At 44.9% G+C, this 12122-nt stretch overlaps 1 protein-coding gene across 1 annotated transcript in view; it reads right to left on the bottom strand.

The window, feature by feature from the left end:
* Positions 1-1051: 1051 nt before the first annotated feature.
* The window catches only part of LOC148477865 (solute carrier family 2, facilitated glucose transporter member 3-like), a 54724-nt gene continuing 43653 nt past the window's right edge, over positions 1052-12122 (bottom strand). Inside the window, exons 7-10 of the mRNA XM_088456096.1 lie at positions 10901-11005; positions 4811-4912; positions 2676-2879; positions 1052-2366 (exon numbers count right to left, since the gene is read on the bottom strand). Of these exons, the coding sequence (XP_088312222.1) occupies positions 2157-2366; positions 2676-2879; positions 4811-4912; positions 10901-11005 (621 nt within the window). The 3' untranslated portion in view covers positions 1052-2156. The remainder of the gene's footprint in view (positions 2367-2675; positions 2880-4810; positions 4913-10900; positions 11006-12122) is intronic.

The raw sequence follows: 12122 nt of genomic DNA on the forward strand, positions 1-12122 counted from the left end.
GTTAGAGCATATGTACAAAGGCGCAGATTAAGCATAAAGAAATGTCCCGGGAGGAATAGCCAAGGCCGCTTGCATCAAAACCTTTTTTACGCAGATTTGTGACTATGTCACATTCCTCCCATCTTATAAATGGTAATCGGGACCCTGACTCCTGGACCTGAAAAGGGGGTCGTGGCAGTGGCGTAACTAGTGTATATGGAGCCCAGGACAAGATGAAAAACGGACCCCCTTTCCTCCCAACCATTTGTGCAATGAAGAAGGGGGCGTGGTCACTGAAATATGGGGGCGTGTCAACATGACACACCACCGTTTCTCGTCACTCTGGGAACATTCCTTTCCATTCTATATGCACCTTAATGCCCCCAGTAGTAGTGCCCCTTATGCAATGCCCCTTGTGCAATGCCCCTAGTAGTAGTGCCCCTTATGCAATGCAGTCGGCGTGTTTGTTTTAGTGTGTAGTGCCGCGGACTGCACTGCCCTGTACGGCGTCACCACCGGGTCTGACAGTGTCCAGTGTATGTGTCCTGCCAGACACACCCTAGCTACCCCATTGGGTGGTGATCTAATGACAGGGGGCCCCCCACACCCATCATTTTCATCATGCTGGGGGCCCTGTGCTCCGGGAGCCGCTGGACGTGCACCCAGTCCCTCTCTCCACAAAATAGATGCAAATTTAAGAAAAAAAGACAGTTGGCAGGCACCAGCTAAGTTGCAAGGCCTATGGCGTGCCAAGCGGAGCTATTTGGTGCAACCACAACAAAGGTGTATGACATCAAATCTGCATCTAGAAATTGAACGTTCTTATAATTAAACTGCTTCATTGTTAACTATTATATAATGCTGGCAATTACAGTATACAGCGTTAAACTTGTAGAAACTAGCATGCAAAAAACATGTTTCATTCAAACAGAACCATGAGCTGTAAACTGATTTTGTCTGGGTACCAGCAGATAATCATATAGGAGCACCAGACACAGCAATCAGGAGAACACAGAATTGTCTTTGACACAAGTTGATTTTTAATCATAAAACAGATGTCATTATTCTCAGATTGTTTTTTGTGTGTGTCCTGTGTATAACAGAATGTGATTGATGTAAGCTGTAGTTCTGTCACTACTGTACTTTCCTTGATACTGTACAAAGTTACAGATAATTAATAGCAGTATTTCGTGAAAACCTTGTTTTCGCGTAAGTGAAGAAATGTTCTTCATGATGAGAAAACTTATGTATTTATTACTTCATTGCTTGTTTATTTATGTAAATGTTTTAATTTATTAGGCTAAAACAACAGCGATGATTTATGTTCTCAAACCGCGATGCTTCCGGTGAAGGTTAGCAAGTGCTTATTGTAACATTTCTCAAAAAAAGGTTGATCTTCAAAAAAGCGAGCAAAATAGAAAATAAAATGTAGAAAAATATATTTTTACAAAAGACCTAGAATAAATATATTGATAATACAGTTGGCTGTTGTATTCCACATGCTCTTTTCATTCCTTCATTGGTGTGTGCTGACGTGGAACAGGGAAGGGGGGTTGACTGTTTTTCGGCAATGTCACACATTTTATACAGTGATTTTATGGTAACCATGGTAATCATGCCCTGGTGACGGTTGGTGCTGTAGTATTGCACTGAATTATTTACAGTATTTGTCTGCAACTATTGGGCTATTTCTGAGTCGGGCGGACCTTTGCCGGATCTCGCTTTGCGCGAGTCTGGCATTTTGGGTTGACAACTGGACGGCATCAATGCGATCACACGGAACCTCACATAAGCCCTACAGAAACTTGTATTAGCATAAGGTAGTAAATCAGGCCTCCGCAGCATCACACAAACGTCACCACTTTGCGTCCAACTCAGAATCGAGCTGGGTAGGTTTGCAGGAGGAAAGTGCCTTCTTCTGGAGATCTGAAAAGTCAGCCATATAAATACTATCAACTATTCCCAGAGTTCAGTCCGTCATGCAAAAAGTCAGCTTGTAATAACCCAATAGACTTTACGGAGACCAATACCATCGCTTGAGTCATGCAGAGCAATATTTTTTTATCTTCAGCAATCTCCTCTTGTTTCAACCTTCTCCAAATTCACCAAAAACACTGAGGAATAGGTGTTACAATGTTCAGCAGATGCAAGAGAGTTGTCGACCACCCCTGTTCTATTTATTCCGCTGGTTCCGCCGGTACTTTGACTCCAGTTAATTCCAAATTGTTAAGTTTGCTACTGGAATTCACGCCCTTCGTCCTCTGGAAATCACGAGCGATATCTTCGAATGTCCGGCCCCGTGTCTCGGGGACTTTGAAGAAGGTGAAGACGAAGAACAGTATCAGCAGACCCACGAAGATGAGGAAAACATATGGGCCACATCCTTTCTTTAATAGAGAAACAAACAAAAGTTATAATATTATGACTCCTTATAATGTACAGTACTTACAGATTGTGTTGCTATGTTTAATGGATGTACCCTTAACTTGTAATAATTCACTATGTATGTAGTGACAGTCTGGACCACAAATAACAACCTGGCTTCCCACTATATCACCTAAATGATAATGCTCTTACATAGGTTTTGGCATTTATGACTTTGCCAGAAATTTGTACTATTTTCACCCATCCAGCCGCATGCCTTCTTTACATCCCTTTTGCTCCCAAAACCAGACAATATTGCTTGTCCTACTTACCGCTGCATAGGGAAATAACATCCCCACCAGAAAGTTTGCTGTCCAGTTTGAGCACCCAGACACAGCCATGGCTGCTGGCCGGGGACCTTGACTGAAGAGCTCAGCCACGATGAACCAAGGAATGGGCCCTGGGCCGATCTCAAACAGAGCCACAAATCCAAAAATGGCGACAATGCTGACATAACTCCATCCAATTGCATGATCCTGTTGGGCCCAACACAAAAGTGACAGTGAAACACAACAAAACTGACTTGTTTGAACTAAAAATTAAAATAAATGGTTATACGCGGTGTGGCATATGTCTGCAATTGAACAAACAACAGGTGGGGCAGAAATTGGGTGGCATTAAAAGGTGCTGTATAGGGCAGAAGAGTAAATGTAGAAGTATTTAGATAAATAAAAGATGGCAAATTGCTGAAACGGGATGTCAGAGCCAATGGAACATCTACAATAAGAGTCATATGCAAAATAAATAAAAAAAGAGAATGTAATTTATTCATGGGTAGTGGACTCTGAATACAAAGTAGAAGAGCATTGTGAGGAGTTAGTGAAAAGTTCAGCAGTAAGGGGTCTATTTACTAAGCTGTGTTAGGAGATAAAGTGAACGGAGGTAAGGTACCAGCCAATCAGCTCCTACCTGCCATGTCACAGGCTGTGTTTGAAATATTACAGTTAGGAGCTGATTGGCTGGTACCTTATCTCCGTTCACATCTAACAAAGCTTAGTAAATAGACCCCTAAGAGTTGTGTATGGGAAAGTGAAGGGCTTATTTGAAGGAACCAGGGTGAGTTGCAATAAGCGAAGATGGTGAAATGCGTTATACATCTGAACAAAAGTGTGTAAGTGGAGCATAACAGAAAGATGGAACAAGTTGTATATGGGAAGCAGACGGAACAAGCTGTATATGGAAAGTAGATGGCCCAAGCTGTATATGGAAAGTAGACGGAACCAAGCTGTATATGGAAAGTAGATGGAACCAAGCTGTATATGGAAAGTAGATGGAACCAAGCTGTATATGGAAAGTAGATGGAACCAAGCTGTATATGGAAAGTAGATGGACCAAGCTGTATATGGAAAGTAGATGGCACAAGCTGTATATGGAAAGTAGACGGAACCAAGCTGTATATGGAAAGTAGACGGAACCAAGCTGTATATGGAAAGTAGATGGACCAAGCTGTATATGGAAAGTAGATGGACCAAGCTATATATGGAAAGTAGGAGGACCAAGAGGTTTATGGAAAGTAGATGGACCAAGCTGTATATGGAAAGTAGACGGAACCAAGCTGTATATGGAAAGTAGATGGAACCAAGCTGTATATGGAAAGTAGATGGAACCAAGCTGTAGATGGAACCAAGCTGTATATGGAAAGTAGGTGGACCAAGCTGTATATGGAAAGTAGATGGACCAAGCTATATATGGAAAGTAGGAGGACCAAGCTGTTTATGGAAAGTAGATGGACCAAGCTATATATGGAAAGTAGGAGGACCAAGCTGTTTATGGAAAGTAGATGGATCAAGCTGTATATGGAAAATAGATGGACCAAGCTATATATGCGAAGCAGACGGAACAAGCTGTATATGGGAAGCAGACGGAACAAGTTGTACAGTTTATGGAAAGTAGCTGGAACAAGTTGTTGTTTGGGAGGAGAAAGGCTGACCTGCATATGGAAAGATGAATTAATGTGTTGTGTGTATGCGGATGATGGAATACATTGTGCACAGGAAGAGGATCGAGAAAGTTGTGTATAGGGGGAGACAGGGTTGACTATATGGAAATATGATGGAATTACTGGTCTATAGTCAGGTAAATGTATGATTTCAACAAATATTCAGGTAGGGGATGATAGATAAAATGGAGAATTACACAATGTACAATTCAGGAGCCAGTCTGTTAATGAGACTGGTGGTATGAATAGACATTAAGTAATAAGGAACCCTTCAGTCAGCAGGTGGCTAATGGTTGCAGAAAAACAATGGGTTCACATTGTCAAGGTAACTTCTATGTGGATACAGCCAGGAGTTTGGCGAATAGCAGCATCGGGAGACAGCAGAGCCATGCAGAGTACTATACAAAGCATAGTTAACGCTTGTAGAACAGTGCTGGGAGATGGATCAATTCTATACCATGTTCTCACCTTGAGTCTAAGAGCGATTGTCATAATGAGAGCAAACACCGCCATTCCACCGAGACCAGTGAGGTGCAGAGTCCGGCGACCAGCGCGTTCTACAATCAAAAGCTGAAATGGAGGAGATAATAATCAGAAAAGCTGCGGTGGAAAGATCACATATGGCTCTTATATATGCCAATCATTTTATATACATTACACACAGTTCATACTTCCATTATAACCATACACTATTCAGATCTTCTGTGAACATTATGTAATGTTTTTTTAAACCTATATACATTGTATAACACTGATTAACAATTAACATACACTAAGGGCTCTATTCATTATCACTTAATTTCTACAAAGGCAACATTCTCATCTGCTTTTGTAGAAATTAAGTTTTCGGGCCATTCATCAACAGGGTAATGCAGCAGATATCGCAGATATCTCCTGCTTACCTTTGTCTTCCGAAATGGCCCGCTGTCCCCATACACTAGTATAGGGACCCGAATGCTCCCGCAGTCAAGCTCCGAAAATATTGCGGATCCCTCCGCCCTGTCCAGCTCCTTCCACCAGGCGCCGGGGCTTTTGTGTGCCTGCGTGAACTCCAGGTCATGGAGGCATGACATTGTATTGCTAGAGAGCCGCTGCGATTCTATGGAAGGGAAGGGGAGGGGAGGGGGGACTGGGAGGTGACCAAAAGACATTGCAAAAATTGGAGGTGGCTTGGGTGTGTTGTGGGAGTGTCAGACACCTCCTGCTGCATTTGCATTTTAGCCAGGATGGAATTGCTGCTTGTGTGCAGCTTTGTAATTCCGTCCTCTGCTGAATCACCCCCTCAGTCCATTGCACGGAAGTAGCATTTGCTTATTTTCGCACTTGCAAATGCATGAGAAATCGTAGCCGCACATGAACTGCGTGCACCATTGAATCACAGCCCTTAGTGAGATAGTAACATTAGCTGATGGCTGTATAGGCCTGATGATATATAAATGCTTAGTTTGTGGGTGAAAGAGCAATAGTGGTCTGAGCATTTATGGTTAATTTATTACAATTTTATGATTGAAAGCTTTTTATCAACAGGGTGCAGCCTATAAGAGTGTAATAGGGATTGGAGCATAGTGTTATATATAGGTTGGGATTCACGGGTCACTTCCTCTTTCCTGGGGAAATCCTGAGTGATAAGTATCACTGACATCCATTTGCTGTTATTATTTACCTGTCACTTGTCTTTCTTTATTCCTGTGCCTGACTGGGTGGGCTCTGACAGCCCCTCCCGCAGCTGTGTTACCACTCATTACCCCATGTGACTCTGACCCAGGTTGCAGACATGTCCCTGCTCCTGTCCTTTTATCTGTTGCTCTATCTGCGCTCCAGGGGTGCTTGCCTATTCCCTAGACTCACTGGCCTCGGCCGCCCCTGCCTCTAGTGCTCAGCGGGAACCTCCCACTCATGCTTTATGGGCAAGTGTGGACTGCAACTATTCAGCCTGGTGCTGTTTTCAAGGTCCTCAGTGGCGCCTCCTTCTGATGGAGTGAATAGGTGCCTTGGTCTTCATGGGCTGTATGTCCTGTCGTCTCTCCTTGAATCCATCTCGCCTTTTCCTTTTTATCATTATTCAGATCTATACCTACCTTTGGGGTAATCTCTTCTCTATTCATTTTGGCCTACCTGTCTGGAGGGCAACACATGCTGCCTGTTTAATGACATTAGCCCTGCCTTATCGCCAGACCAGGATGGGTTTACTTCTTGCAGCCATAGTTTGGAGCTGTTTCTGGAGACATTACCATTCCTTAGGTGTCGGGGCCCAAGGTGAATGGCATGCTTAGTCTTGTCTACAAGCTTGGCACACCAAAGGGCTTAACAAGCGCCATCTGCTGTTGGAGTTTTTCAAATACTATTTGAAGTTGGGCACCGGATGCCATGCCTTATGTTCTGTGTGACAATTTAGGGGGGTTCAGGCCATCAATTATCAGAGAGCATTTTCACCCATGGTGCTACTTTTAAATCATTTGGTTCTTCTCTGTCTCAAGGTGATCATTGGCTTACCAGGTTGGCCGGTATAAGGTGGCTACAATGTCTGCACTAAGGGGTTGGGCCAGCACTAAGGTGATTCTGGATGATAGGCGATGGCTAATTCATCTGGGGGTTTTGTGAGCCTTCATTGATTCGCTGGATAGAGGGCCTACTATAGAATTTGAATTTGCTTTGGTAGATGTAAGGAGTAGGGATAGATGGGAGGAATAGGGGGAAATGTGAGCGGGAGATGGGAGGATTAAGAGGAGAGGGAGGTGGGATGCATAGGAGGCGAGGAAGAAGGGAGGATTAGGGGGAAGAGAGAGATGTCATGAATAGGGGTAGATGTTAAGAATAGGGAGAGATGTTAGAGAGAGAAGGGTAATAAGGGGCGACAAGAGAGGGAGATCTGAGGAATAGGGGGACATGTGAGAGGGAGACGGGAGGAATAAGGGAAGATGGGAAAGTGAGATGGGAGGAATAGGGGGATATGGGAGAGGGAGATGGAAAGAATAGGGGGAGACTGGAGAGGGAGATGTGAGTAATAGAGGGAGATGGGAGAAGGAGATGTAAGGAATAGGTGGAGATGGGAGAGGGAGACGGGAGGAATAAGGGAAGATGGGAAAGTGAGATGGGAGGAATAGAGGGATATGGGAGAGGGAGATGGAAAGAATAGGGGGAGACTGGAGAGGGAGATGTGAGAAATAGGGGGACATGGGAGATGTGAGGAATAGGGGGACATGAGAGAGGGAGATAGGAAGAATTGGGGGGAGAGGGACAAGAGGAATAGAGAGAGATGTCATGAATTGGGGTAGACAAGAGGACTAGGAGGACATGGGAAACGGGAGGAATAAGGGGAGATGGGGACATGAAATTAGAAGAAAAGGGGAAGATGGGAGGAATTGAAGAATACATGAGAGGGAGATGTGAGGAATAGGGGGAGATGGGAGAGGGAGTTGTGAGGAATAAGGGGAGAGGGAGAAGGGAGGAATAGGGGGAGATGTCATGAATAGGAGTACACGGGAGGACTAGGTGGAGATGTTAGAGGAAGAACGGAGGATTAAGGGGAGATGAGAGGGAGATCTGAGGAATAGGGGGGATGGGAGGAATAGAGGGAGATTGGAGGAACAGGAATACGGGAGAGGGAGATGTGAGAAATATGGTGAGATGGGAGAAGATGTGATAAATAGGGGGAGATGGGATAGGGAGATATGGGGAATCGAGGAAGATAGGAGGGAGAAGCGGGAGGAATAGGGGGAGATGTTAGAGGGAGACTGGGGGAATAGAAGGGAGATATTAGAGGGAGATGGGTGGTATAAGGGGAGATGGGAGAAGGTCATATAAGGAATAGAGGAAGATGGGAGAAGGAGATGGGAGGGATAGGGGGAGATGGGACAAAGGAGGAATTGGGGGAAATGGGAGAAAGGAGGAAGAGGGGGAGATGGTAGAGGAAGATAGGAGGGAGAAGCGGGAGGAATAGGGGGAGATGTTAGAGGAAGAACAGAGGATTAAGGGGAGATGAGAGGGAGATCTGAGGAATAGGGGGGATGGGAGGAATAGAGGGAGATTGGAGGAACAGGAATACGGGAGAGGGAGATGTGAGAAATATTGTGAGACGGGAGAAGATGTTATAAATGGGGGAGATGGGATAGGGAGATATGGGGAATCGAGGAAGATAGGAGGGAGAAGCGGGAGGAATAGGGGGAGATGTTAGAGGGAGACTGGGGGAATAGAAGGGAAATATTAGAGGGAGATGGGTGGTATAAGAGGAGATGGGAGAAGGTCATATAAGGAATAGAGGAAGATAGGAGAAGGGATTGATAGGGAGAGATGGGACAAAGGAGGAATAGGGGGAAATGGGAGAAAGGAGGAATAGGGAGATGGTAGAGGAAGATAGGAGAAAAAAGGAAACATGGGAATGGAAGATGGGGAGAAATAGGGGGAGAGGGTATAGGGAGAGGGCAAGAATAAGATGGGAGAAAAGGATGTGAGGAATAGAGGAAGATGGGAGAAAGAGACAGGAGGAATTTGAGGAGATGGGGAGAGAGATGGGAAAGTGGGGGAAGAGAGAAAAAATCCGGCGCAGCATCCACAATAGCTAGCGGTCTGGCAAATGACGGCTCCAAAACACCAGTAAAAGTAAAGAATATATTTATAAAGTTTCCTAAGCCACCCTGTGTTGTACATTCTGCTTTCTGAGTGATTTGCGTGACTGTTCAAAGTAATCTCTCCCTGTATAAAAACTATAATGCTCTAAGCACTCATGTATTATATAATAAATGACCGACCCTCCAGGCCTGCAGCCTTAGCCTAAAGGTAAGGCTGCAAAGGATAAGAGGGAATAAATAGCTAAGCTCTACGTGTTTAGGCATGTAGCCCCTACCGTGTGGCTAAATGGCTTTTTCTTCTATGCACATTCCTGGAATATTCAGGCCCAGACCGCTACGTGCCCTCTCTGCCTTCCTCCCACATTACTGTTATTTACATTACTGCTGTCATTTTCTTTTTGGAAAGATGGAAAAGGACTGTTCAGATAAAGGTACAGTATATGAATGCATCAGGGGCGGAGGAAAGTTGTTGGAGAGGATATTTCATTTGACTGTCGGGTTTCCAACTGTGTATTTGACATTTGCTGATGAGTGGAAAGTTGAAAATGAAGGAGGTCTTCCTCATAGAGAACGTGGCCAATCACGTGCTGCCTTTTCCTGAGATGCAGTATTTGTCAGAGACTAGTGATGTAGAAATATGGCAAAGACAGTGAGCAACGTTTTAATTATTATTAGGAAATAAGGAATTTTTTTTCCGGATGTTGGGTTGTGAGCATAAATGGATCAAATTATGAACCAATACGTTAAATTTTTGTGGTAGATATATACTATGCTGATTTACATTGAGAAACAAGACAACAATTTTGTTTGGTATCCAGATATGTAGCTCATTATAATTGGTGCAGCTAGTACCCTTACAAATACACAAGTATATTTATTTTCTGTTTTTACTTTAATCGGCTTGATAGTAAAGAAAGCTATTGAATACGTTTAACAAATTTTAGTCCTAGAATATTTGGATGAGAAATAGAGATGAGCGGTTTGGCTTTTCTGAAAACTAAACACACCAAGTAGAACCAGGTCCCACAAATTCCTCGCAAATTCGGAACCCGGATCTGAAAACCGGATCCCACACATTTTGGATTGCATTTAAGTTCCTTCCTCGTGATTTTAAGTGCTGTGAAGTGGTCAAAATTGACTGGAAATGACTGGAAATTAATGTTATTGGTGTTAATAATACTATAGGAACAAAAACAGGTCCAAGTTACATCATTTTAGCTGATTTTATAAATTTTCAAAGAAATCCAAAACCAAACCAAAACACTGGAGCCTGATTTTGCCAAAATCAAAACCTGACGAAGATTTAGACCTAAAACCAAAACTCAGAGGTCTGAGGAGCTCATTCAGACCCGCTCGCTAGATGCGTTCGCTCGCACCCTGCGTATGCAAATTCAGCCACGCCCAGCAAGGCAGGCGATTGCACGGCAAGGCATTAGCACGCCCACTATGTCTTGGCGTGCGATCACTTATTGTATGCAGACGCCCACCAGCCATTCATATGACGCCCACTTGTGCACGTCATCTCCTGGAACTGAATGAAAACATTGGTACATCGAGCACCATCGGATGCGATCGCAGCGCTTGAGGTTGACTATACCTTGCCGCAAGCACTGCGATCACTTCAGTGTGAGATACAACCCGGTGATGTGTACTAGGACGCTGCCTTTTAATTATGCACGCCTCTGAAACCGCGTTGAAACACTCAGGCACGCCTGCGTTCGCACCTCCACTCCCCCGTTTCTAGTGGACTGCCCCTGTCACCACCCACAAACGGCTTCTCCTGTCACTCACTCTGCTGGGCTGTCTATGCGCAGCGAGTGATTGATTCCCGAGCGTGTGCACACGCAAATTGCGATACATACGCATGCGCAGATTGCAAATATAGGCCAGCTACGAGCAATCACATCCTAACGAGAGGGTCTGAATCAGCTCCTGAGCTCATCTCCAGTGAGAAACATGCACCCCGACCTGTCACACAAAGTGTACTCACCGATACCACAGTAAACACAGTGTTCACCACTCCAGCGCCAATGGTGGCATAGACTGGTTGAGCAACTCCTGCACTCTCAAAGATATTGGTGGAATAATAGAAGACCTGCGAGGGGAAAAGATGGAGCCAGTAAGAGACAGGGAAAACAAAGGGAAGATCAGGGCGTGGAATTGGGAGGTGGGAGAAGAATAAAGGGAATGGAGGTAGGTAAATAAGAGAAGTGTAATAGAGGGAAGATGCCTAAATTGAAGACACATCACATTGTAGGTTCCAGTTCAGCCATTTAAATTACAACTGAATGTAAAACCCTGATCCAGTAGGTAGAGAGGGCTATTAGATAGATAGTATTAGTATTGGTCCTGATTTCGTACGGAACGCAGCTGCAAAAATATACTAATGCCAAAGGGCAGCCGGCATAAAGACGCCCACTACTGCTTTCTCATATCCGTCCAATGCCGCTCTTCTGCTAAAACGTCGGTACCATCGACGCACAGTCACGCTGCACTTACAGCCGGTCTGACCAGCCAGTCTCCTTGCTCTTATGCTGCGTATGCAATAGCAGCGGCTCATTTATGCACGCTCATGAAACGGCGTTCAACAGACAGACACGCCTGCGTTTTTCCGAATCCCCCGTCGTCCACCCCCAAATGCTGACAGCCTGTCACTCACTTTTCGATGGATTCCTCTGCATCTGTCATCGCAATGCAATCGCTGTGCACGCGCAGTGCGGCTTAGGCACAAAACTATCGTTCGATCTGTGTCCGTAATCGCCATTGTGTCCACTGCTGAATCAGGCGAATTATCCTTAGTATAGAGTGATCTGTAGCGCTGATTGTAGCACTGTTTAGATATGAGATATATACACAGTCGAGTCACATTATTATGACCACCAGCAGGGTGTTTGTTCTCTGATGTTTCTCGCTTGACACGCCAACGTCCATCCGTTCGATGAAGCAGAAAACGTGACTCAGTGGAGAAGGCAACCCTTCGCCAATCAGTGGAGGTCCAATTCCGATACAGGCGTGAACATTGAAGCCTTTTTCGCCGATGCATCTTTGTTAGCATAGGTGCAGTGACCATCCGTTTGGTTCGGAGCCCCATACGCAGCAGAGTTTTAGACACCCGTTTGGTGGCCCCCAGGTTCATTGTGACGGTGAGCTGCTCCAGTGTAGTGTCGGTCAGCCCTCATGCACCTTCGTAGCCGACGTTGACCTCTCACATC

Source organism: Taudactylus pleione, unplaced genomic scaffold (assembly GCF_031769625.1).
Source record: "Taudactylus pleione unplaced genomic scaffold, aTauple2 ptg000685l, whole genome shotgun sequence".
Classification (NCBI taxonomy): Eukaryota; Metazoa; Chordata; class Amphibia; order Anura; family Myobatrachidae; genus Taudactylus; species Taudactylus pleione.